Below are 27,454 nucleotides of genomic sequence, written 5' to 3'. Positions count from 1 at the left end.
GAGCATGGAAGACATGCTCTTAATTTTTTTCCTTATACCATATTTGACAGTTACATGATTTTTTATTCCTGTGATTCCTAAGGATATGATAGTAAAAGGCCTTGAACACCTTTGGGAAAAAAAGGTGCTATATTGTGCTTGAAACCACCTTTTACTCTGAAAGCAGGTGCCATCCAGATATATCTGTTAAGAATATATTTTCTCGTGCTGCATTTTAGCCAAACAGTTGAGTGTGTCTTGAAGTTGCTTTTTTATTTTTAACAGGACAAGTGTATTTTCTAAGACCCCAAACTCAGGAGTGGCCACAGGGCAAATCACCGCTGCACACATGGAATGCCTGTGCAGCAAATGCATTTCTCACCCGAACCAGGGGTTGTTCCCCCTGTGTGCGTGTGGGAATCACCAGAGCAGCTTTTAAAATTGCCTAAACTCAAAAGGCAATAGATAAATGAATTCAGAATCCCTGTAGTGGGACCGGGGCCACAGTGCTGTTTAAAGCTCTCTGGGTGACTATGGGGTACAACCAAGTCCCCAAACTGCTGCTTTAAATCAACCTCTTCTGGTGACCTAATGGCAAATGGTTTCCTGAAATGAATGAAAAGATTTGCTGCTGGGTTGTGGTCTTCTGATCTTACCTGTATTAACTACTTTTTTTTGCAGAACTGGCCTCTGCTACACATTTTATTCCTGATTCAGTTCAGTTCTACTCATACCAAATGCATAGTATGTGCTAGGTGCCCTTGCATTGCTGAACCTCACTGTGGGGAGAGGGCTTTGCTGAAGAATAATTGCATCCTAAAAAAAACTCAAAATACTGGACTCAAATGATTCTCCTGCCTTGGCCTCCCAAAGAGCTGAGACTGTAGGCATGAGCCACCGTGCTTGGTCTATACTCTAAAAAATTAAAACTACCCACTTACTAAATTGATGTAAACATGGGAAGACCTAGAAGGTCACCAAAGTGTTAGGACATAAGTAAATACCTTGGAATATTAATATCCACCTGATAATGCCATGAGAAAACACGTCCCACTTTAAAACAATACAAAACAGTGCTATTATTCTGAGATATGAAGTTAAAATTTCGTGCAAATAGGTAATATTTAAATTTTTATATATGTATAACATCCATGCAGAAAGATGTATACAAAGAAATACATAAAGTTCAATCAGTTATTACAAAGTGAACACATGTGTGTAACCTAGAAATAGAACCAGCTTCACTGATGCCCTGGCAACCACTTTCTCTCTTTTTGCTCCCTCAAAGTCACTAAGATCTTAAGGGCTAACATTGTAGATCAACTCTGTATTCTTATACATGTTTTATTACAGAAAACTTAAAACATACACAAAATAAAAGAAACAGTGCAATAGGCCCGTTACCCAGGCTCTGCAACAACTAATAATATGCCAATTTTGTATTATCTATACTTCAACTCATTTTTCACACAGACTTTATCATTTATTATTTTTTTCTGATATAAAATGCACGCTCATTGAAGGTAAAATCTTGGCTGAGCACAGTGGCTTACGCCTGTGTAATCCCATTACTTTGGAATGACTAGGGAGGAGGATCATTTGAGATCAGGCGTTTGAGAGCAGCCTGGGCAGCAGAGTGAGACCACATCTTTATTAAATTTTTTTTATAAAAATTAATCAGGCGTGGTGATGCACGCTTGTAGTTCCAGCTACCTGGGATGTTGACACAGCAGGATCCCTTGATTCTGGGAGTTTGAGGCTACAGTGAGTTGTGATTGTGCCTCCACACATAAGCCTGGGTGACACAGTGATAGTCTGCCTCAAAAATAAATAAATAAATAAAGGTTCAGTCCTACTAGCTTTTTACACATAAACACAGCCATATAAACAATCCCTCTTTTAACAATAGAAGTACCAAATTAAAAATCATTAACGTGAACTCATTTTTAACTCAGATTTTATCTTTTAATAAGTTTTTTTTTTTTTTTGAGGTAAGATGTGCACTCACTGGAAGGTGTAATCTTGGCTGGGCACAGTGGCTCACGTTTGTAACCTCATCACTTTGGGAGCCAGAGCTCAGGAGTTTGAGACCAGCCTAGGCAACATAACAAGAACTCACTGGGGCAAGATAGTGAGACCTCATCTCTACAACAATTTTCTAAAAGTTAGTTGGGCACAGTGGCGCACACTTGTCATCACAGCTATTTGGGAGGCTGACTTGGGAAGATCACTGGAGTCTGGGAGGTCAAGGCTGTAGTGAGCTGTGATTGCACCGCTGCACTCCATCCAGAGGGACGAGTGAGGCCCTGTCAAAAAAAGGCACAATCTTAATTGTACACGTTTGACACATCAACACATCCATATAAAAATCCCTCTCTTAAAAATAAAAGCACCCAATTTAACAGTTATTAATATTCATGGAAATTACCTAGAAATTTTTTGTTTGTTTTGGTTTGGATTTTTATTGAAAGGAGACACCTAGAAATGTTATTTAAAATCTAGATTTTGATAAAAAATAATCCTGAGTTTTTTCTTTTTTTGAGATGAGTTTTGCTCTGTTGCCCAGCTGGAGTATAGTGGCATGACCTCAGCTCACCAAAACCTCTGCCTCCCGAGTTTAAGTGATCCTCCTGCCTCCTGAGTAGCTGGGATTACAGGCATGAGCCGCCACAGTCAGCTATTTTTTTTTTTTTTTTTTTTTTTGTATTTTTAGTACAGATGGGGTTTCCTTATGTTGGGTAGGCTGTCCTCGAACTCCTGACCTAAGGTGATCCATCCGCCTTGGCCTCACAAAGTGCTGGGACTCCAGTTGTGAGCCAGGCCTGAGTTTTGCCTGAGCATGTCTCTTTCTAAGAAAGTACAGCATATGACAGTTACAAGGTCTCTTTTATCTAAAATAAATAGACTTTAATAAAAATTTTACTTGAGATTAAAGGACAAATCAAAACATGTACGTAATGTGTTGTCTGTAGAAGTATATTTTAACAATGACATAATTAATAACCAATAAATGTTATAATAATTTATTAACTAAAACGAACAAAATTCCTATTATGATATCTATGAAAATACTTTCTTAGAGTCAAATATTCTCATATCTTGAGAGGGCACTGGTTAAAAACAGCAAAGATTTGCAAGTCGACGTCTTATCAAGTAAGTAGCAGACCCCTCTTCACACCTTTACAGAGTCATCCAAAAAGCAGTAATTTACACAAGAGTAGACAATTTTCCTAGCTTTCTATTGAGGTTATATGTTAATGTTGTTACGGAATTTAACTCAATTTTCTTATAAAATTACCTGTGGTATTATGATATCATAATATGTCAAAATTTATTTAGATGTCAAATAAATTTTATATATTATATTAGAATACATAATGATATTATGATAAGTTCTATTTAGATTCAGATGATTTCACTAGGCAGGGTCTATCGACCACTAATACTTTTTTTGGTTCCACTATTTGCACAGACAGCACAGCTGGGAAAACACAGACTCACCCAACACAGTCTCTTCCCTGCTTCTTTCTCCTCCTCAGGGAATCAGCTCATCAGTCAATCAAGTCATCTGGGACTGGAGGCTGAGTACTCCCTAACACAGAAGGTCTCATTCCTGCATGCTTTCCTCAGCAGACGGGGAGACAAGAAGGTCCTTTCAGGAAACACTTGCTGGGACATGAACTAACCCTTCCGTAGTCTGAGGGTTCTGACCAGCAGAGACAGACTCCACCGCAGTAGGAAGGGATGAGGCTGCTGTTCTGAACCTGAAGCTCCCCCACACCTTGTCCCATCTCACTGAGGCAATTTTGAGAGGCCGCCCTGGAATATGTCTTGATGGTGGATGTTGAGAAACAACGATGTTGAGAAACGTGGGTTTGATGGGATTCAGGTGGTGTATGCTGTGTAAAGACAGGAGCTGAATGCTCAGAATAAATTCCACAGAACACAAATTCCACAGAACACAATGGCGCTTCCAGGATGACGGAGGAAGGGTGAGAAAGGGGGAAAGGTTTTCTACCTAGACTTTTTGCTACCTCAGTAATCAGGGGCTGATTAGGTTAGCACTGGCTCAACCTAATCAATTCAATTTTATTGCATTTGATCTAATTATCTTCCCCATTTTTAAGGTGGGAAGGGCCATTTCATTTGGTATTTTTTTCTCTGCATTTTTATTTCGTCATATATGTGTGGATCTAATACAATCAACCATAATTTGACATTTGTTGTTTCTAAGCATTTAAGAAATTATAATATCTATGCATACACTGTTAACACCATGTATAATAAATTCTCTTTCTGTGCAAAATATATAACACATGTCAATGTAGGTGTGTTTAATTGTGCATCTTGAAAGGTGAACAGGATCATAAATACTTTCAGGAACTGGGACAGAAATGGGAAGAAATGATTCCCCGATCTTCTGATCCCTGTGCTCCTGGTTCTTTGTTTTCTTGACACTATGACAGGATCCTGAAACTGTCTCCCCTTAACTGTGTCTAGGTCCTCAGTAGACTACAGCAAGAAACTTTTTATTGAGGCGCTAAGAAGCAGCAGGAAGGAGAAAACTGCTCAGTCAATAAGAGTCAGCCACGCCCAGCCAAGGGAGGTATAAAGGCAGGTCCAGCAGAACAACCCACAGTCGGCTTTTGGGCATGTAAGAACAGCCTCCTTTTACTTGAGCCTCAACATGGGAAATGAACACCCTGATCTCCACTGCTCCTCCATCCAACGCCCCACTGACCAGCCCCCTTCCCCACAGGTCTTTACAGAAAAGGGCTCAGATGAGAAGAAACCATTCAAAGGAAAAGGCAAGATGGCCTCTTCCCATTCCAGTGAGAAGCACATACAAAGGTAAGGCCTTGGGCTGCTCCCATAGAGGCTGGAAGGAGGGTTGGAATCAGGGATACTGAACCATGTGTCTTTAGTAGGGTTTTATTTTGAGATTTGGGGATGGGAAACGGCTTAGCGCCCTCAGGGGACTTTGAGAAATGTGTTCACTCGTGACGCTGGCAGAAGAGCTTCACATGGAAGACTGATCTGCAAAAACGCGTCAGGGATAGACTATGGGACTCTGCCTAGGGAGAATTGAGTCACCTAAACTTCCTTTTGCAGCAGGATTGGAGCCCAATCCAAACAAGGAGGAGAATTCTGAGGAAACCAACCTCAAGGCTGGGAACAGCACTGCTGGATCCGGTAAGATTTAGACTCTTTCCAGGCGAGAAGGGACAGGGCAGTAACACAGGCTCCCCTGGCAAGGAAACCCGGAGCTTCTTGGCAGCCAGGGCCCTACAGATCCTGGACACTGGAGAACAGAAGAGAGCTGGGGTTTGGTGGCAACCTGAGCTCCTGTGTGTCCAGGATGGACTAGGAATTTCAAGGTGTTCAGTTGGAGGCACTTTCTCAAACTCTCATTGTATTCACAGAACCAGAGTCCAGCTCATATCGGGAAAACCGCAGGAAAAGAAAAATCAGTTCCAAGGACAGCTGCCAAGACAGAGCAGGTAGAATCTTGGTGTTTTTTCTTGTTGGTGGTAGTGGTGGTTTTCTTGTTTTTATTTGCCCCAAAAGGCAAATTATCAGAAAACTTTCATATGAGACTTGAGCAGAAAGGCAGTTACTGACAAGTAAATTTTTGAGATCTTAGCACTCTGAGAATATTTGGGGACTCACAAGGGGTTCAGCCTCACTTCATTCCAGTGCTGAGATGGTCAGGAAGGAGTGGGAGAGACAAGTGGGGTTCGCCTGGGTGCACAGGAGGTTCTGGAAATGAGGTTCTTTGGGGACTGCTCTGGCAAGTCTCTCACAAGCTTTCTCTGTAGGGAACTGTCCAGGAGGAGTACAGCTTGATGTTGAAAAAAAAAAAAAAATCAAGATCCTCCACTGCTGTGCACAACAGTGAAATCCAGGAGACCTGTGATGCCCATCATAGGGGACATTCCAGGGCTTGCATAGCAAGCCGCACAGGTCTCGGGCCCTAGGAGTCCAAACACCATCACATGGAAAAAGCTTGGTGACCTCTGTGCGAGCTATGTCTGAGGCTATTTATCAAGACCTAGCCCAGGTGCAGGCCCAGCAGATCCGTTCTCCACTAACCTGGGAGCAGCTGACACTGCTCACTGGGCTCCGGGGCCTCTGTGTGCCCAGGTGCAGACCTTGTATTCCACGGCCACCCACGCAGCTTATGTCTTCCCTGCTGAGGGCTGGCTTGTCGCAGCCACACTGCCTGGTCCTGGGGATTCAGCCCTGGACAGAGAAGCCCATCCCTTCCCTGGGCAGGAGATAACTGAGCCTGTCAGTGGATCAGATGAGGCTGAGCTGGGAGCACCCTGATCCTGTTCAGCAGAGGATGCAGCTCTGGGAATGACAACAAGGATCTGCTACTTCTCAGATTCTTCCACATGACCAGCACTGACAACTGTCCGCGAAATTCCGGCCAGGTCTCCCCTCCATGGCTCTCCCGACACTTTCCGACAGCACCCTCCCCACGGAAGTCTGAGGACGAGGACGGCGAAGGAGACTCATTTGGACCCCGAGCCAAAGGGAGGCCCTGCGAGCCTGCTTTGAGCGGAACCCGTACCCGGGCATCGCCACCAGAGAACAGCTGGCCCGGGCCATCGGCATTCCGGAGCCCAGGGTCCAGATTTGGTTTCAGAACGAGAGATCACGCCAGCTGAGGCACCACCGGCGGGAATCTCGGCCCTGGCCGGGGAAACGTGGCCCGCAGGAAGGCAGGCGAAAGCGGACCGCCGTCACCCGGTCCCAGACCGCCCTGCTCCTGCGAGCCTTCCAGCAGGATCGCTTTCCGGGCATCGCCACCCGGGAAGAGCTGGCCAGAGAGACGGGCCTCCCGGAGTCCCGCATTCAGATTTGGTTTCAGAACCGGAGGGCCAGGGTGGCGGGGGCACCGGTGCACGCAGGCGGCCTGTGCGACGCAGCCCCCGGCGGGTGTCCCCCCGCTCCCTCGTCAGTCGCCTTCACCCACCCCGGGGCGTGGGGAACGGGGCTTCCCGCACCCCACATGCCCTGCGCGCCTGGGGCTCTCCGATGGGGGGCTTTCGTGAGCCAGAGGACAGGGGCCCCTGCTCCAGCCCAGCCAGGCTGCGCAGGCAGCAGGAATCTCCGCACCTGCCCCTGCACTCGGGGCTTCCTGGCTCCTCCGGAAGTGGGACTGTTCCACCCTCCGGCTACTCGGTGGCCTCTGCACCCCACCAAATGCCAGAAAGACCAGGACCCGCAGCGCGGTGGCCTGCTGGGTGCGTGCTCGGTGGGACAGCCTGGGCCCGCTGGAGCTGAGTCACAGACCAAGGTGTGCTGGTGCCACCGACGTCCCAGGGGAGTCGCTGGTGGGGCTGGAGCCCCAGGTCGCCAGGCCGGCGTGGGAACCCGAAGACAGGGCAGCTCCACCTCCGGAGCCTCAGACCCCAGGAGCCTCCGCGTGTCAGGCACAGATGCAAGCCATCTGGGCGCCCTCCCAACCGCTCCAAGAGCCTCAGCGCTAGTCTGCACTCCCCTCCAGTCTGTTAGATGAGCTCCTGTCGCAGAGTTTCAGCAAAATGCACAACCTTTCCTAGATCCGGCGCCACTGGGGGAGTTGAAGGACGTGGAAGAGCCCGCTCCGCTGGAATCACTCCTCAACCAGGAGGCACACCGGGCTCTGCTGGAGGAGCTTTAGGACGCGGGGTTGGGACGGGGTGGGGGCAGGGCGGCGGCCTCTCCTTCGTGGTGAACCTCTGGCTGGGTATGGAGAGGCGTCTCTTCCCTTCCAGCTGACCTGTCTAGGATCCTTGAGTTCCAGGTCCGGAGGGAGACTCCACACACAGGTGGGCTGTCATTCTTCCCTGAGCATCCCGGGGATCCCAGAGCCCGCCAGGTACCGGGAGGAGGACTGTCTACTGTGCATGCGCGGGTCCGTAGACAGCCGCCTAGGTTTTCCAACCAGCCCAGGCGGAGTTCTCATCCCTTTTTCCCCCACGTTCTTCAGTGGGGTTGGCGGAGATCTTAGTCCGCGAAACACTGGGCCCGGGCAGAAGCCAGGCCAGTTCTCCTTTTCGCGGCTCGACTCCTGTGCCTCTTAGCTCCACCATCACTTTGCCAACCCTCGTCCTGCCAGCCTCTTCACTATCACCACGGAGCACCTTGCAACTAAATGTAGATCCGAGACCTGGCGTAAACCGGCCTGCTGCCCTTTCCAGGCAAGAGGGAAGGCAGGCAGAGAGGAGGACAGGAACGAAGACAGAGTGGGACGGAAGGATGGAGCTAGGAAAGGATGGATGGACGGAAGGACTCTGGAAGGGAGAGAAAGAGGGAAGGAGGGAGAAAGGGAGGAAAAAACCAAGGGAGGGAGGGAAGAACAGAGGGAAGGATGGACTGAGGGACAAAAGGAGCAAGAAACAGAGAAAGGAAGGTAGAGAGAAAAACAGTCTTCTGCCTCCAGGACCAACAGGACCCAGCACTCCGGGAAAATGTTGGGTGCCCAGTGCGGGCTAAGTGCTTGGCCCACAGCCCCGTTGACCGGCGGGGCGCTCACCAGCCCTCCGGATCGCCAGCCTGGGTTATTTCATCCTGGAGCAATTCAGACGAATTCCCGTTTCCGAAGGAATGAGCGAACTTTCCAGAGGGCAATGAGACTCTGGTGGTTGGTTGCCCGTTTTTCATCCACATGGTTCACAGATGACAGAGCCCCACGTTAAGCTTGCAACAGAGCGCGAGGCGTGCAGTCCTATCCACACAGGAGACGCACTCAGGCCGATTGAAGCGTGGTTTCGGGTTCCACGTTCCTTTGCCCTCTGCAAGGGGGCCTGTTGCTCACGTGTCTCCGGTCCCCAAAAGCGAGATCATGTTGACTGTTTTCCGAGCTCTGTGGGGACACAGAAACCTCCGGGGAAGCGTGGAAAAGCAGCACCGTGTCGGTGTTCTCCTTTCCAGTTTCCAAACCGGTCACAGTGTAGACTCCCCACGTTGCAGGAAACAGGAATCCCTCGTCAGGCTGTGATGCACGGGACGTTTCTTTTCTCTGTGGTTTCGCTCTCGTTTTCTACATGAAAATGAACGAGATCCACACACCTGCGAGTGTGAGACTATCAGGGCAAATGTGACACCCACAAGCTGGCAGTAGAGTCGGCACCCTGAACCCGGGACAAAGGTACTGACGGACATCCAGACACACCCCACCAGAATCATGAGGAAACCCATTCCCAAACACACAGACACACAGGGGCGCAAGCGCGGTAACACAAGCACACACACAGACACACAAAGATACACACAGCTTGAAGGAGAGGAAGGGACAGAGGGATGTAGAGATATAAGTGGAAGGAGAGAGAGAAACAGCGATAGAGAGACAAAGAGAGGGTGGGGGTGGGGGGGGGAGAGAGAGAAAGGGGGAGAGGGAAGGAGAGAAGGGGAGAGAGAAGGAGAGAAAGGGAGAGGGTGAGGGAGCTGGAGAGCGAGAGTGACAGAGCCTTGGAGAGGGAGGCTCTGCTCGGGTAGACACCTTCCCTTTGAGCAGGCCAGGGTACGGTGGAGGGTGCTTGGGCCGGGCTAGAACAGGGGGGCAGGGACCCCATGCGGGAAAATCAACGGAGCCCTGAGACGTGTTTTTTCTTGGATTCATTGGTTGCTTTGGGGGTGCGTTTCACAGGGTCCTTCCTTTGTTTGCCTCTCCCTGTCCTCTTGCTGCGGTGGACCCCGAAATTTGTAGAGTGCGCCCGTCCGTCTGGCGGGAGCCGTTGCGCCGAGCGTGTCCATGGCCGGAGGCCTGGGTCTCTCTCGTGTCCTCGGGACTGCAGTTTACACGAAGTCGGTGGCAATGGGAAACCGGGTGCACAGGGACGGATTTCCTCGTGGCGGGCGAAAACCATGTTCTTCCCCCAGGAAAGCAGCCCGCGGGCTCTGGAGCGCAGGTCTTGGCTGGCGTCTGTGGGACCCGCTGCCCCTTCCCCCCGCTTGGACGGTGGCGGCGGCGCTGGATGAATGTTTGAATTGCCCGGGCGTCCCGGGAGCGGGAGGACACCCGGGACCTCAGGGAACCCACGCCTGCGCCCTTCAGGGTCGGTCCCCTCCCGCCCGGGTTGGAGCCGGGCTCCTGGTGGGGCTGCAGCCGGGTGGAAGAGGTGGGATGCTGCTGCCTGGCGGTGCTGCAGTGGCGACCTTCAGGAGGAGGTCCTGGGCTGCGGCTGGGGCGCAGGGGCGGACAAGGGGGAGCAGAGTCGGGGGTGGTTTGGAAGCACCGAGACAAAAGGGGGAAAGAGGGAGGGAGCCCCTAAAGCCAAAAGCCTATGGTACCTGCTATTTCCAGGCGGAATCCCATCCAAGTACTAACCAGGCCCGACCCTGCTAAGCTTCACGAGATCAGAGGAGACCAGGCGTCTGCTGGATGGTGCGGCCTAGACGCCAGCAGCGGCGCCTGGCTGCCCCAAGCGCCCGGCCCAGCCGCGCCCTCACGACTCTAGGCGTCACCGCCACCCTGGGGCTGCAGGGCTCGGATCCGGGACCCCCCAGCCGCTCCCCCGTGCCCCCGGGCAGCCGTCTCTCTCCACGCCCGGCAGCTGCGCTGCGTCTTCCGCCGGCCTCCCAGAGCGTCCCGCCGTGGCAGGCGGCCAGGCCACGCGCAGGACCAATGTGGCGCCGCCCTGCTGTTGCTGGGGGCACCTGCGGTCTCCGTCCCCCGCTCAGGCTTCCGGCTCTCGGCTCTGGGGGCGGCCTCCCTTCCGCCCACGCTCCGGGCCTTTCCCTGGCTCCCGAGCTCCAGAGCTTCCACCACATCCGGCCGGCTCAGGACGGGTGGGCTCATCCGTTCCCTTTTTAACTTTTTGTTGTTTCTGTTTATATTTATTGTGCTATATCTTGAAATGTTGTAGTTATTCCTTTTGGTTGGATATTATTTAGCATTCCTACTTTGAATTGAAAGGAATAAAAATTAGAAACTTAATAAAAATTAGAAATTTAAGTTAGGCCATTTTGAAACTTAGAAAAACAACCCACTCAGACCCACCCAACACCAGATGGCCCCTTAGTAAACACCCAATATCCCCAGAAGGCAAACAGAAAAATGATTCCAGGAAAAACCCCTCATACGAGCCCACCCCAACCAATCAGAGAACTAGCCTACCCCAACCAATCAGAAAAGACACACCCTGCTCGCACCATAGCTGGCTCCAATCATTTTGAACCTTAAGCCTTGTTTGAATCTCGCACCTTAAGTTTTGTTTGAATTTCGTGCCTTGTTTGAACTGGTGGTGTTTTGCCTATATAAACTACCTGTAACGAGCAATCGGGGTCCTTTGCCACCTTTGTGCAGAGGACCCTAGCGCGCTAGTAATAAATCTCTCTGCTGTGACTCCCGTGTTGAGTGGTCTCTCGAGGTGACCCCCTTTCCCAGGAAGGAATCTAAACCTAGGTTCCAACATTTGGGGGCCCGCCGGGATTTGGGGTCGTCGGAGGACCCTCGACCCCTCCGGCAGAGACCCGTTTGGCCCGGGCCACCGACCTCCGACTGAGCGAACGGACGGACTCGACCAGGTACTTTCGTTTCATTTTGTCTTCTGTCTGTCTTGCCGGCTACTCTGGGGAGTACTCCGTTTGAATTGAGTGTGGAAGGGGGACAGACGTGTCCGGCACCTTCCCACTTGTGCCCCGGGGGACGCCCTGGTGGTTGTCTGGAGGAAGGCTGACGACTCTTGTCAGCCTCCTCAAATCTGTAGGCAGGTCGCCCCTGCCATCTGAAACGCCCTGGCGTTTGTCCGGAGGAAGGCTGACGACTCTGTCAGCCTCCTCAAATCCGTAGGCAGGTCGCCCCTGCCATCTGAATCCTTTGTAAATTTGTGGCGCCACTCTCCTGCCGCGTGGCTCCTCTGTATTTGTCTGGTCTCTGTTTATGTAACTGTCATTGTGTGGTTGTGTGTGAATGAGTCTCTGTACGAAATGGGACAGGCACTAACGATACCTTTAACCCTGACTCTGACTCACTTCCCTGACGTTCGGGCACGAGCCCACAGTCTCTCAGTAGAAGTCCGTAAAGGACGCTGGCAAACTTTTTGCTCATCTGACTGGCCCACCCTCCATGCAGAGTGGCCCCGAGACGGAACCTTTGCCCTCTCAATTATCTTGCAGGTTAAAGCAAAAGTGATGGATCCTGGGCCACGCGGTCTCCCGGACCAGGTGGCCTACATAATCACCTGGGAGGACCTGGTCCAAAACCCTCCTTCTTGGGTGAAACCCTTCCTCCAAACCCCTTGCTCATCCCAGTCCACCCTCCTTGCCTTAGAAGCCCCAAAGAACCGGACTCCGGACCCGCCTAAGCCAGTCCTCCCGGATGAACATCAGAGAGACCTTCTCCTCTTTGACTCACCGCCTTCTCCACCTCAAAATCCCCTCCTGAGGCCCCTGCCCTACAACTCGCCCTCGGCCCCTGTTTTGTCCCCAGTCCCTCCTTCTACCCCTTCTGCCCCCACTCTTTCATCAGCCTCTTCTTTAACCCCATCTCCCTCTCCAGCCCTGCCCGAACTCACCCCTAGGACGCCGCCACTGACCCCTCGTCTCCGCTTGCGGCAGACTGAGGACCCAAATAGCCCTTCCACCTGGCAATCCTCTCTATTTCCTCTCTGCACCGTCAACCGCACGATCCAGTATTGGCCATTCTCTGCCTCCGACCTCTACAATTGGAAAACCCACAACCCCTCCTTTTCCCAAGATCCTCGGGCCCTAACCTCGCTGATAGAATCCATCCTCCTCACCCACCAACCCACCTGGGATGATTGTCAGCAACTTTTGCAGGTCCTCCTGACCACTGAAGAAAGGCAACGGGTCCTCCTGGAAGCCAGGAAAAATGTGCCGGGGCCAGGAGGCCTCCCAACCCAACTCCCCAATGAGATAGACGAGGGATTTCTCCTCACCCGCCCGGACTGGGATTATGAAACAGCACCAGGTAGGGAGCGTCTCCGAATCTATCGCCAGACTCTGTTGGCGGGTCTCAAAGGGGCAGGAAAACGCCCCACCAATTTGGCTAAGGTAAGAACTATAACTCAGGAGAAGAACGAAAGCCCGGCAGCCTTTATGGAGAGGCTGCTGGAGGGGTTCCGAATGTACACCCCATTGATCCAGAGGCTCTAGAACATAAGGCTACCGTGGCCATGTCGTTCATAGATCAGGCAGCACCAGACATCAAAGGAAAGCTCCAAAGATTAGATGGGATTCAGACCTATGAATTACAGGAATTGGTTAGAGAGGCAGAAAAAGTGTATAATAAGAGAGAAACCCCCGAGGAAAGGGAGGCCAGGCTAGCGAAAGAACAAGAGGAACGGGAGGATCGAAGAGACCGAAAGAGAGATAAGCACTTGACAAAAATCCTGGCGGCAGTAGTAACAGAGAAAGGGCCAGGGAGACAGGGAGAGAAGCGGAGGTGGCCAAAAGTAGACAAGGACCAGTGCGCCTACTGCAAAGAACGAGGGCATTGGATCAAGGACTGCCCCAAGCGTCCTAGAGACCAGAAGAAACCTGCCCCTGTCCTCACCTTAGGTGAGGACAGCGAATAGGGGTGTCAAGGCTCTGGAGCCCCCCCCGAGCCCCGGCTAACTCTCTCTGTAGGGGGGCACCCCACCACCTTCTTGGTGGACACAGGGGCCCAGCATTCAGTGTTGACAAAGGCAAACGGGCCCCTGTCTTCTCGTACTTCTTGGGTTCAAGGGGCAACAGGGGGAAAGCTGCACAAGTGGACCAACCACCGGACAGTTAATCTTGGACAAGGGATGGTAACACATTCCTTCTTGGTGGTGCCCGAATGCCCATACCCCCTTCTAGGGCGAGATCTTTTGACCAAGCTCGGAGCTCAAATTCACTTCTCCGAGGAAGGGGCCCAAGTGTTAAACCGGGACGGCCAGCCCATCCAAATTTTGACTGTGTCTCTGCAAGATGAACACCGGCTTTTTGACACCCCGGTCACCACCAGCCTCCCTGATGTTTGGTTACAAGATTTTCCCCAAGCTTGGGCGGAAACGGGAGGACTTGGGCGGGCCAAGTGTCAAGCCCCAATTATAATTGATCTAAAGCCCACAGCGGTGCCTGTGTCTATCAAACAATATCCCATGAGCCGAGAGGCTCATATGGGTATTCGGCAGCACATTTTCAAATTTCTAGAACTTGGAGTTTTACGACCTTGTCGCTCACCCTGGAATACTCCTCTTCTGCCAGTAAAAAAGCCTGGTACCCAGGATTACAGGCCCGTCCAAGATTTGAGAGAAATTAACAAAAGAACTGTGGATATCCATCCTACGGTCCCCAATCCTTACAACTTGCTCAGTACCTTAAAACCAGACTACAGCTGGTATACAGTACTGGACTTAAAAGATGCCTTCTTTTGTTTACCCCTGGCCCCCCAAAGCCAGGAACTCTTTGCCTTTGAGTGGAAAGACCCTGAGAGAGGAATCTCAGGCCAATTGACCTGGACCCGACTTCCCCAAGGGTTCAAGAACTCTCCCACTCTCTTCAATGAGGCTCTCCACCGGGACCTAACCGACTTCCGGACCCAGCATCCAGAAGTGACCTTGCTCCAGTATGTAGATGACCTCCTCCTGGCGGCCCCCACAAAGGAAGCCTGCATGCAAGGTACTAGGCATCTACTCCAGGAACTGGGTGAGAAAGGATACCAGGCATCCGCCAAGAAGGCACAAATTTGTCAGACCAAGGTAACCTACCTGGGGTACATACTGAGTGAGGGGAAAATGTGGCTCACCCCTGGGCGCATAGAGACTGTGGCTCGCATTCCACCGCCCCGGAATCCCAGAGAGGTGCGTGAATTCCTGGGAACTGCTGGGTTCTGTCGCTTGTGGATACCCAGTTTCGCTGAACTGGCTGCCCCCCTTTATACCCTCACCAAGGGAAGCACCCCTTTTACCTGGCAGGAGGAACATCAATTGGCTTTTGAGACTCTAAAGAAAGCACTCCTCTCTGCCCCAGCCCTTGGGTTACCGGATACCTCAAAACCTTTCACCCTCTTCTTAGATGAGAGGCAAGGAATTGCAAAAGGAGTCTTAACCCAGAAATTGGGGCCCTGGAAGAGACTGGTAGCGTATCTGTCTAAAAAGCTAGATCCTGTAGCAGCCGGTTGGCCCCCGTGTCTCCGCATCATGGCAGCCACCGCCATGTTAGTCAAAGACTCTGCTAAGTTAACCCTTGGGCAGCCATTGACTGTTATTACTCCACATGCTCTAGAGGCCATAGTGCGACAGCCCCCGGACCGGTGGATTACCAACGCACGCTTGACCCACTACCAGGCCCTCCTATTGGACACAGACCGTGTCCGGTTTGGCCCTCCGGTCACCCTGAACCCTGCAACGCTGCTGCCGCTACCAGAAGACCAACTGAGCCCTCACGACTGTCGGCAGGTGTTGGCAGAAACCCACGGAACGCGGGAGGACCTCAAGGACACAGAACTCCCAGACGCGGACCACACATGGTATACAGACGGCAGCAGCTATCTTGACTCAGGTACCCGGAGGGCGGGAGCGGCAGTGGTAGATGGCCACACCACCATTTGGGCACAGTCACTGCCCCCTGGCACGTCTGCACAAAAGGCTGAGCTAATAGCACTAACAAAGGCCCTAGAGGTGTCCAAGGGGAAAAAGGCTAATATTTATACAGATAGCCGATATGCTTTTGCAACGGCTCATACCCATGGAAGTATTTATGAAAGAAGAGGTCTCCTAACATCAGAGGGGAAAGAAATCAAGAACAAAGCTGAAATAATTGCCTTATTAAAAGCCCTCTTCCTCCCATGAGAAATAGCCATAATCCACTGTCCCGGACATCAGAAAGGACAGGATCCAGTTGCAGTGGGAAACAGACAGGCGGACCACGTGGCCAAGCAGGCAGCCATGGCAGAAGTACTAACCTTAGCCTCAGAACCCGACAAAACCGACCAGGATGGACACACCTACACCCCAGAAGACCAGGAAGAGTCAAGAGCCATAGGAGCTATAGAAAACAAGGACACCAAGAACTGGGAAAAAGAAGGGAAGACAGTCCTCCCACAAAAAGAAGCCATGGCTATGATCCAGCAGATGCACGCCTGGACACACTTAGGTAGCCGGAAGTTAAAAATGTTGATTGAAAAAACTGACTTTCTAATTCCTAAGGCAAGTACTCTAATAGAACAGGTGACTTCTGCCTGCAAGGTCTGTCAGCAGGTGAACGCTGGGGCTGCTCGAGTGCCAGCGGGGGTACGAACCCATGGCAGCCACCTAGGGACTTATTGGGAAGTGGACTTCACTGAAGTAAAACCTCACTATGCGGGGTACAAGTACTTACTGGTGTTTGTAGATACCTTTTCAGGATGGGTAGAAGCCTACCCCACCCGACAAGAAACGGCACACATAGTAGCCAAGAGGATTCTAGAAGAAATCTTTCCTAGATTTGGACTTCCCAAGGTAATTGGGTCAGACAACGGGCCGGCCTTCGTTTCTCAGGTAAGTCAGGGGCTAGCCAGGATACTGGGGATTAATTGGAAATTGCATTGTGCTTATAGACCCCAGAGCTCAGGACAGGTAGAAAGAATGAATAGAACAATAAAAGAGACCCTTACTAAATTGACCTTAGAGACTGGCCTAAAAGATTGGAGACACCTCCTATCTCTAGCCCTTTTAAGAGCCCGAAATACACCTAATCGCTTTGGGCTCACTCCATATGAAATCCTCTATGGAGGACCTCCCCCTTTGTCTACCCTGCTTGACTCTTTCTCTCCCTCCAACCCTAAGACTGACCTATAGGCCCGGCTAAAAGGACTACAAGTAGTACAGGCCCAAATCTGGGCCCCCTTGGCAGAACTGTACCAGCTAGGACATCCACAGACCAGCCACCCCTTCCAGGTGGGGGACTCCGTCTACGTAAGACGACACCGTTCTCAAGGATTGGAGCCCCGATGGAAAGGACCCTACGTTGTTCTCCTAACCACGCCCACAGCCATAAAGGTTGACGGAATCGCCACTTGGATCCACGCATCCCACGCCAAGGCTGCTCCAGAGACGCCCGGACCAACACCACCCGGGACATGGAGACTCCGTCGCTCCGAGGACCCACTCAAGATAAGACTCTCTCACACCTAATCCCTTACTTACTCCTAGTTCTCTTTCCCTGTGTTGCTAATGGTAGAAACCCCCATCAACCCTTTAACTTAACCTGGAGAATAACTCGTTATAACACCCATGAAGTCCTAAATGAGACCTCACATGTTGCTCCTGTAGGGACTTGGTTCCCAGACCTCTATTTCAACCTAGATAAAATAGCAATGGTAGATGATATGGAAGGGGGAGAATGGAGAAAGCGGGCTAGAAGGGTGTCCATAAGCCAAAACGGGTTCTATGCCTGCCCCGGGTTCCGGACAGGAGAAATGAAAAAGACCTGTGGAGATATAACCTCCCTATTTTGCTATAGTTGGTCTTGTGTAACCACTAATGATGGGAAATGGAAATGGGCCACAAAACCCTGGTACATAACCATGTCCTATGTCCAGCCCTGCACCAGATCTCGGTATTCAGCCAATTGCAACCTGGTCCGTATCAAATTTGAAACAGTGGCAAAATCTGATACCCGTTGGACATTAGGGTTAATATGGGGCCTGTATTTATACCAAAAGCCATTGTTTGGGGTCCCTATCAGAATTCAGCTAATAGTAAGCCCCATCGAAGCCCCTGTCGCAATAGGGCCGAACTAGGTTTTATTAAAAGCCCCTCAGCCTCCTAAGCCAAAAGCCCCTCAGCCTCCTCAGCAGCCAAAAGTCCCTCAGGGCACTCCCCCGCCTCTGAAACCTGCCTCCCCTAAAGTCACCCACCAGCCCCTCGCCCCAGGGCTGGGTGACAGACTCTTAAATCTCATAAAGGGCGCCTATTTTGCCTTGAACCAGACAAAGCCAGAATCCACCTCTTCTTGCTGGCTATGCCTGGCTACAGGCCCCCCTTATTATGAAGGCGTTGCCTCCACTAATAGCTTTTCTAGTTCCACCAATCCTACTGGATGTGTATGGGAACAGCATAAGAAACTGACCCTGGCTGAGGTTTCCGGGACAGGAACCTGTATAGGCCAAGTGCCCCCTAGTCATCAGCATCTCTGTAGTGTTACCATGAAAGTACCTAGCTCCACTCACTATTTAATCCCCTCCGGGGCGGACTGGTGGGCTTGCAACACTGGACTCACCCCTTGTGTATCCACAGCTGTCTTTAATAGCAGCACAGACTACTGTGTGTTAGTACAGCTTGTCCCCCGGGTATACTATCACTCCGGAGACTCCTTTGACTTTCAATTTGAGCAGAAAACTCATATTAGACCAAAGAGAGAACCTGTTTCCCTTACCCTCGCTGTTATGTTAGGAATTGGAGTAGCAGCCGGGGTTGGGACCGGAACAGCAGCCTTAGTGAAGGGTAGCTACCATCTGCAACAGCTCAGAGCGGCTATGGACGAAGACCTTAGAGCCATAGAGCACTCTATCACAAAACTTGAAGAGTCTCTGACTTCTCTGTCTGAGGTTGTGTTGCAAAACCAGAGAGGACTAGAAATTGTCTTTCTAAAAGAGGGCGGGCTCTGTGCAACCCTCAAGGAACAGTGTTGCTTTTATGCTGACCATTCCGGAGTAGTTAAAGATTCTATGGCAAAACTGAGAGAAAGATTAGACAAACGGAAAAAAGAAAGAGAATCCTAACAAAATTGGTTTGAAAATTGGTATAATCAGTCCCCTTGGTTTAGCACCTTAGTCTCCACTATCTTAGGTCCCCTTATCCTACTTATGCTCATTCTGACTTTCGGGCCGTGCATCCTTAACCGCTTGCTAGCCTTAATCAGAAATAGATTAAACTTAATACAAGCTATGGTCCTGACCCAACAATATCAGATCCTTAAGACTGATGAAGAAGCTCAAGATTGAGCTCCTGAGACAAAAAGAGGAGGGAATGAAAGGAATAAAAATTAGAAACTTAATAAAAATTAGAAATTTAAGTTAGGCCATTTTGAAACTTAGAAAAACAACCCACTCAGACCCACCCAACACCAGATGGCCACTCAGACCCACCCAACACCAGATGGCCCCTTAGTAAACACCCAATATCCCCAGAAGGCAAACAGAAAAATAATTCCAGGAAAAACCCCTCATACGAGCCCACCCCAACCAATCAGAGAACTAGCCTACCCCAACCAATCAGAAAAGACACACCCTGCTCGCACCATAGCTGGCTCCAATCATTTTGAACCTTAAGCCTTGTTTGAATCTCGCGCCTTAAGCTTTGTTTGAATTTCACGCCTTGTTTGAACCGGTGGTGAACGAGCAATCGGGGTCCTTTGCCACCTTTGTGCAGAGGACCCTAGTGCGCTAGTAATAAATCTCTCTGCTGTGACTCCCGTGTTGAGTGGTCTCTCGAGACGACCCCCTTTCCCAGGAGGGAATCTAAACCTAGGTTCCAACAGAATAAGAGTAGTTTACACACCACACAGCTATAGTGTTATAATATTCTGCTTTGTTTTGTATACTATTAGCAGTGAGGATTTTTTTTTTTTACCTTTAGATGATCATTGATTGCTCGTTAATGTCCTTTTCTTCCTGATTGAAGTACTCCCTTTAGCGTTCCTTGTAGGACAGGTGTGGTATTCATGAAAAACTTCAGCTTTTGTTTGTCTGGAAAAGTCAGTATTTCTTTGTATTTGAAGAACATTTTCGCTGTATGTGCTATTCTAAGGTAAAAGTTTGTTTCCTTTAGTACTTTAAATATTTATTGCTTCTCTCTCCTGGCCGGTAGGGTTTCCACTGCAAAGTCTGCTGCCAGACGTGTTGGAGCTCCCCTGTATGTTATTTGTTTCTTTTCTCTTTCTTCCTTTAGAACTTTTCTTTATCTTTGACTTTTGGAAGATCGATTATTGAATGCTTTGAAGTAGTCTTTTTTGGGTTAAATCTGCTTCATGTTCTATAACATTTTTGTAGTTGGATATGGATATCTTTCTCTAGGTTTGGAAAGTTCTCTGTTATCATCCCTTTGAATAAATTTTTCTACCCCTCCCTCTTTCTCTACATCTTCTTTAAAATCAGTAACTCTTAGGTCTGTCTTTGTCAGGCTATTTTCTAGATCCTGTAGGCATGATTTGTTGTTTTTATTCTTTTTCTTTTGTTTCTTCTATGTATTTTCAGATAGCCTGTCTTCAAGCTCACTATTTCTTCTGCTTGATCCATTCTGCTATTAAATGGCTCTACTGCATTCTTCAGCATGCCAATTGCATTTTTCAGCTCCAGAATTTCTGCTTAATTTGTTGTAACTATTTCAATCTCTTTGTTGAGTTTAGCTGATAAAATTAGAAATTTCTTTACTCTGTTATCTTAAATTTCTCTGGTTTTTTTTTTTTAAATACAGATATTTTGAATTTTGTATCTGAAAGTTCACATATCTCTTTTTCTCCAGGATTTGTCCCCAGTGCCTTATTTAGTTCACTTGATGAGGTCATGTTTTCCTGGATGGTGTTGATGCTAGTAGATGTTCTTCATTGTCTGTACATTAAAATCTTAAGCATGCAGCACCATATGAGAGGTTTAAAAAATAAAATTTAAAAAGAGAAAAGGTGAGTATTTACTGTAGTCTTCACTGTCTGGGCTTATTTGTAGCTGTCTTTCTTGGGAAGGCTTTTCACATATTTGAAAAGACTTGGGTGTTGTGATCTAAGCCATATCTGCTTTATGGGGCACCTTATACCCAATAATGCTGTAATTCTTCCAGACTCATAGAAGTACCACCTTGACAGCCTTCAACAAGATCCAGGAGAATTTTCTGGATTACTAGTTAAAGGCTCTTGTTCCCTACCCTTATTTTCTCTCAAAGATACAGAGTCTTTCTTTCTGTTCTAAGCCACCTAAAGCTGGGAGAAGAAAGACACAAGCACCCCTGGCCACCACCACTATGACTGCCCTGGATCAGACCTAAAGCTAGCACAGCACTGGGTCTTGCTTAAGTCCTGCTGCATGTACTTTCTGAAGACTGCCTATGTTCACTCAAGGCCTTTGGTCTCTACAATTAGCAGGTGGCAAAGCCAGCCAGGCCTGTGTCCTTTCCTTTAGGGCAGTGAGGTTCCTCAGTCCTTGGCTGGGTCCAGAAGTGCCATTCAGGTCAGGGAGTAGAGTCAAAAAATTTGGAAGTCCACTTGGCATTCTATTGCATTGCAACTGATCTGGTACTCAAACCACAAGACCTAGTCCTTCCTATTCCTCCCTTCCTTTTCTAAAGGCAGAGTAGCCACCACCACCCCAGGCCACAGTGAGTACGGCCAGGCTACCACCAATGTTCCCTTAAGGCCCAAAGCCTCTTTTCAGCTTGTAATGAATGCTGCCTGGCTTGGGACTTGCCGTTTTCAGGGCAATGGGCTCCCTACTGGCCCTGGGCAGCTTCATACATGCCAACCAAGAATCAAGTCCTAGAATCAGGGGTTCCAAAAGCTCGCTTGGTGCTCTACCCACCTCTGGCCTTGCTGGTACCTAAAAGAGAAGGCAAAGTCCCCTTTAATTTTCCCTCTACTTTTCCTAAGAAGGAATTTTGCCTTTTAGCCACCACAGCTGGTAATGTGCTGAGTGTCTCCTAAATCTAGCAAGTCGATGAGGGTCATCCAAGGCCCTTGATGTAGTACCTGGGTATGGCTGCTGGTTATTCAGAGCCCAAAGGTTTTCAAGTTTGCAGGTGAAAAATGCTGCCAGCACTTGTTTCTTTTCTTCAAGACAGCAAGTTTCCTTCTGGCCCGGGGTGTGTCTAGGAATGTCTAGGAGCCAGAGCCTGGAAAGGAGGCCTCAGGATTCTGACCAGTGCACTATCTTGCTGTGGCTGAACTGGTATCCAGGATGAAAGAAAAATTCCTCTCTACTCTTTTCCCTCCTCTTCTCAAGCAGAAGGATGGGGTCCCTGTTGGAGCCAGGAGCTGTGCAGCCTGGTGTTAGGGGAGTAATAATGCCAGAACTCCTTTGGCTGCCCCAGCTGGTGTCTCAGTATGTTGCATGCCCTCCCCAACCCAGTCCACTGTCCCTGGGCCCAGTTCAGCCCTAGGCCTCACCTAAGAGTTGCAGTCCTGATGGCCTGGGCTGCCTTTCAAGTTTTCTTAGATACACAGAGTGCTGGAGCCCTCAGTTGCCAGGTTTCCAAACACTCAAGTTCCAACCACTGGAATCTGATTCCCCTCTGGCTAGGGCTGGTTTAAATGATCCCTCTGTGGATGGACATTAACTGCATTTGGTCTGGTTTTCCTTTCTGCTCTAACAGGACAGCACAGAGTTCAGTGCCTCACAGTTGCTGTGGTCTCCCTCCCGCAGAACCCAGAGTGATCTCTGCACCACGCCATCACTGCTGGGGGTGAGGAAATGGTGGCATCCGTGATTCAAGACTGTTTTTTCTCTCTCTTCAGTGTCTCTTTCAGTGATATGAGGTTAAAACCAGGTACTTTGAGTACTCACCTGATTTTTGGTTCTTATGAATGTCTTTTCTATGTGGATATTAATAGTTGTTCATCTGGTGTGCTTGCAGGAGGGACGAGCAGTGGAGCCTTCTTTCTGCCGGCTTGCTTTCCCCTCACACCCAAGAAGCAGAATGCAGAACTTTTAATAAGAAAAGCTTTCAGAACTCGAGAAGGACAAGGAAGACATCCTGGTTCTCCATGCTTAACATTGGACCGTTTCTTCAACTTCGGTGCATGGCACGGACTAACCAAGGATTATCATAGATCATTTGACCTGGACTCTGCAGTTCATTCAAATTCTTTATCCAGACAATTTAAATACTGGCTGATTTGGCATGAAAACCTGGCAAAGTATTTTCTTGGTATTCAATTGATTTTTATTCTGCTTGGGTTAGCAGTTTTATAAACCAGTCTCTTCATTAAAGTTCTGGGAATTCTTACCCAGTTCAAATAAAATAATTCTAAAGTTCTCAAAAACCTGTATTCAAGAGTGCTTCTCAGGGCCTTCTCCATCCTTTCATGAACCTCGTTAAAGACACAATATTCTAGGATATGGCAAGCTTGTGAAGTTTTCAGAAACTGCCTCAGAATTAAGCAATTTACCGTGGAAATGACTTTAAGTTGTTCTAGTTAGACACAATTGACAAGAACATTTTATTATTTTCAGGCATGAGCCATGGTGCCCAGCCTCTAAAGTTAAAATAAAATAGATTTAAAAGATATTTAAGATATTTAAAAAGGCCGGGCGCCTTGGCTCAAGCCTGTAATCCCAGCACTTTGGGAGGCCAAGACGGGCGGATCACGAGGTCAGGAGATTGAGACTATCCTGGCTACCACGGTGAAACCCCGTCTCTACTGAAAAAAATACAAAAAAACTAGCCGGGCGAGATGGCGGGTGCTTGTAGCCCCAGCTACTCGGGAGGCTGAGGCAGGAGAATGGTGTGAACCCAGGAGGCGGAGCTTGCAGTGAGCTGAGATCCAGCCACTGCACTCTAGCCTGGGCGACAGAGCCGAGACTCCGTCTCAAAAAAAAAAAAAAAAAAAAAAAAAAAGATATTTAAAAAATAAAATAAATTTATGAAATGTTGTCATCTTTTAATCCCAGATTTTTGTGAACCTATGCTTTGCATTTTCCCCTAACTTGCCATATTTATCTGGTTTTATCTAGTTTTCTTTTTTTTTTTACTTCTTCAATTTGAAACCTTTAAGTAACTTCAAACCAAAAAAAAAATTAAAACACATTTTTATGTCTTTATAAGTTTTATCATCAAAAGCATATGTTCACAAGCCTGTAATCACAGCACCTTGGGAGGCCAAGGCAGGTGCATCACTTGAGGTCAGAGGTTCAAGACCATCCTGGCCAACATGGTGAAACTCTGTCTTTACTAAAAATACAAAAATTAGCTGGGTGTGGTGGTGAGCACCTGTAATCCCAGCTACTTGGGAGGCTGAGGCAGGTGAATCGCTTGAACTGGGGAGGCAGAGGTTGCAGTGAGCTGAGATCATGCCACTGCATGCCAGCCTGGGCAACAGAACAAGACTTGTTCTCAAAAAAAAAAAAAAAAAAAAAAAAAGCATATCTTGCTTTTTATATACTCTGTATGCAGAATTGTTTCTCTCATATCTAGTAATTAAGTCTTAGGAGCCCCAATTCTCAGTGAAAACCCTAAAAAGTGATTTTTAACTGTCTTACATCAGTATTTTTAGATAAAAACCCTTTCATCACTTTTAAGAAATATAGTTCTTCAAATTACTGTTTATTAACAGAACTAAAGACATTTAGGTTTTCTATACCATATACAAGTAACATGTCATGGTAGATAGGCCTAAACTAATTTTTAATGGTTAATATTTCACTATTTTAGCTTACAACTGACTCCAGATATTTTATGGTTATTTATTACTTAATTTAACATGACTGTAAGATTTTAAATTACTGAACTGAATTTTGGAAATGTGACACAGGCAGCATCCCTAATGCCTTCCCTCAGTAACCCTAGGTCCCAAGTAGCCACGTGGCACCCCGGAAAACTATGAAGATCAGGGCCTGCCTGAGTCCATCAGGACTAAAGACAGAGCTGTGAAGGCTGTAACTGGAGGATCCAACCCCTCCTAAAATAGCCAGAAGGCAGAACAGGAAAAGCATAGAAAGAAGGGGCCGATTGGGCTTGATTCTGGCTTGTAGCTGCTGGTCTAGGCACTGAGAACATGTCTCCATACTTCATCATGGTCACGTATCAAGACCTCCTGAATCCAGAAATTCTCAACAAAGACATAAGCTCACAGTTAAATCAAGCAAGTATCTAATTATATTTAATGGATAATTGTAAAGCCATTTCTATTTTACTAATGACTTAAGAACGAGCTTTATTTACAAAATATAATCACATACACGTAACACATATAGACATACAAACACACAGGAGCAGATCTTATAACTTTCATAAAGGATTTAATTTTTTTAATTTTAGGCTCGGGGGTACATGTGAAGGTTTGTTACATAAACTCATATCACAGGGGCTTGTTACACAGATTATTTCATAACCCAGGTATTAAGCCCAGTACCCCACAGTTATCTTTTCTGTTCCTCTCCCTCCTCCCACCTTCCCCTCAGGTAGACCCCAGTGTCTGTTGTCTGTTGTTTCCTTCTTTGTGTTCATAAGTTCTCATTATTTAGCTCCCACTTAAAAGTGAGAATACATAGCTGCGTAGTATTCCATGGTGCATATGTGTGTTCTGTGTGGGAAATGTGTGAGGAAAGAAGAAAAGAAACACACAATACTTATAAGGGTAAACAGACTTTATCCCAAGTATATGACAATATAGATATAATAAGCAAATCACCTAATAAACCAATGATATAATAAACAAATTATAATGGGAAGGGGAGAAGGGAAAAGGTGTGTGTGTGTGTGTATGTGTGTGTGTGTATATATATATATATATATTTTTTTTTACACTCACCAGACTATGGAGGATTCATCACCAGGCTGGGAAGCAAGAGCCTGGGCTCCAGAGTTGGCCACTAGTCCGTGCACAGATGAGAAGAGGTCCCATGAAGCTTCGGTGTGGTCTGGGAAACCAGCTCTTTTTGTAACAAATTGTTTGTCATGAGGCCCAGTCATGAGGTCCCTTCGCATCTGGGCTCAAGGAACACAAAAAGGTCAACTTTTCTTTGCGATTGTCTGTTGTTTCTCAATAACTATTTCTCTGAAACAGCACTGGATGGATGCCTCAAGGGGCTCACACAACTCATTCCAGGACTTAGTGACCATTGTTTGTGTCCCTGTTCAGTTGAGGTCAAATTTAATATTTAACTTTTCCTCCACAATGTGCCATATTATGTGTATCCAATCTGTCATCATTGGGCATTTAGGTTGATTCCATGTCTTTACTATTGAGAATAGTGTTGCAATAAACACTTACGTGTTTGTGTCTTTACGATAGAACAATTTATATGCCTCTGGGTGTATACCCAGTAATGAGATTGCTGGGTGGAGATTAGCTCTTTAGAGGAAAGCACTGTTGTGCTTTCCACAGCGATGGGACCAATGTACACTCCCACCAACAGTGTATGTTCTGTTTCTCCACAACCTTGCCAGCATCTGTTTTTTTTTTGACTTTTGAATAGTAGCCATTCTGCCTGGTGTGAGATGGTGTCTCACCGTGCCTTGGATTTGCATTTCTCTAATGGTCAGTGATACTGAGCTTTGTATTCTATGGTTGTTGGTCACATGTATGTATTCTTTTGAAAAGCATTCCTGTCCTTTGCCCACTTAAAATTTTTTTTTTAATTTCCATAGGTTTTGGGGCAACAGGTGGTATTTGGTTACATTAGTAAGTTCTTTATTGGTGATTTGTAAGATTTTGGTGCATCCATCACCTCATCACTATACACCAAAACCAATTTGTAGCCTTTTATCCCTCACCACCTTCTCCCCTTTCTCCCTGAGTCCTCAAAGTCCATTGTGTCATTATTATGCTTTTGCATCCTTATAGCTTAGCTCCCAATTGTAAGTAAGAATATACGATCTTTGGTTTTCCATTCCTGAGTTACTTCACTTAGAATAATAGTCTTCAATCCCATCCAGGTTGCTGCAACTGCCATTAATTCATTCCTTTTTATGGCTGAGTAGTATTCCATCGTACATATATACCACAGTTTCTTCATCCACTCGTCGATTGATGGGCATTTTGATTGGTTCTACATTTTTGCAATTGCAAATTGTGCTGCTATAAATATGTGTGTGCAAGTATGTTTTTGTATAATGACTTTTTTTTTTCCTCTGGGTACATAGCCAGTAGTGGGATTGGTGGATCAAATGGTACTTCTACTTTTAGTTCTTTAAGGAATCTCCACACTGTTGTCTATAGTGATTGTACTAGTTTACATTCCCACCAGCACTGGAGAAATGTTCCCTTTTCACCACATTCACACAAACATCTATTATTATTCTTTTTTATGACCATTCTTGTAGGAGTAAGGTGGTATTGCATTGTGGTTGTAATTTGCATTTCCCTGATCATTAGTGATGTTGAGCATTTTTTCATATGTTTGTTGGCCATTTGTATATCTTCTGAGAATTGTCTATGACCATACTGCCAAAAGCAATCTACAAATTCAATGCAATTGCCATCAAAATACCATCATCATTCTTCACAGAACTAGAAAAAACAATCCTAAAATTCATATGGAACCAAAAAAGAGCCTGCATAGCCAAAGCAACACTAAACAAAAAGAACAAATCAGAAGGCATCACATTACCTGATTTCAAACTATATCATAAGACCATAGTCACCAAAACAGCATGGTTCTGATATAAAAACAGGCACGCAGACAAAGGAAACATAATGGATAACCCAGAAATTAACCCAAATATTTACAGCCAACTCATCTTTGACAAAGAAAACAAAAACGAAGTGGGGAAAGAACACCCTACCCAACAAATGGGGCTGGGATAATTGGCAAGTCACATGTAGGAGAATGACACTGGATCTTCATCTCTCACCTTAAACAAAA

At 47.7% G+C, this 27,454-nt stretch overlaps 2 protein-coding genes across 2 annotated transcripts; both read left to right on the top strand.

The window, feature by feature from the left end:
- Positions 1 to 3,957: 3,957 nt before the first annotated feature.
- On the top strand, positions 3,958 to 6,309 carry LOC119619667 (protein FRG2-like-2). Its single transcript, XM_073017857.1, is given in 7 exon segments — positions 3,958 to 3,971; positions 4,594 to 4,835; positions 5,092 to 5,172; positions 5,403 to 5,491; positions 5,814 to 5,925; positions 5,928 to 6,101; positions 6,104 to 6,309. Coding segments are annotated over 7 exon segments (918 nt in total).
- Positions 6,310 to 10,354: 4,045 nt separating this feature from the next.
- Positions 10,355 to 25,881, top strand: LOC140712137 (uncharacterized). The gene is made up of 5 exons (XM_073017856.1): positions 10,355 to 10,761; positions 19,752 to 19,796; positions 20,406 to 20,562; positions 22,292 to 22,415; positions 25,402 to 25,881. Exons 1-3 carry the CDS (start codon positions 10,355 to 10,357, stop codon positions 20,428 to 20,430), a joined length of 477 nt encoding a protein of 158 aa, XP_072873957.1. The 3' UTR covers positions 20,431 to 20,562; positions 22,292 to 22,415; positions 25,402 to 25,881.
- The last annotated feature ends 1,573 nt before the right edge of the window (positions 25,882 to 27,454 follow it).

The sequence above is a fragment of the Chlorocebus sabaeus genome, chromosome 7 (genome assembly GCF_047675955.1).
Source record: "Chlorocebus sabaeus isolate Y175 chromosome 7, mChlSab1.0.hap1, whole genome shotgun sequence".
In the NCBI taxonomy this organism is placed as follows: Eukaryota; Metazoa; Chordata; class Mammalia; order Primates; family Cercopithecidae; genus Chlorocebus; species Chlorocebus sabaeus.
The sequence above is the reverse complement of the archived record's forward strand: the minus strand, read 5'-3'. Positions and strand labels throughout refer to the sequence as shown.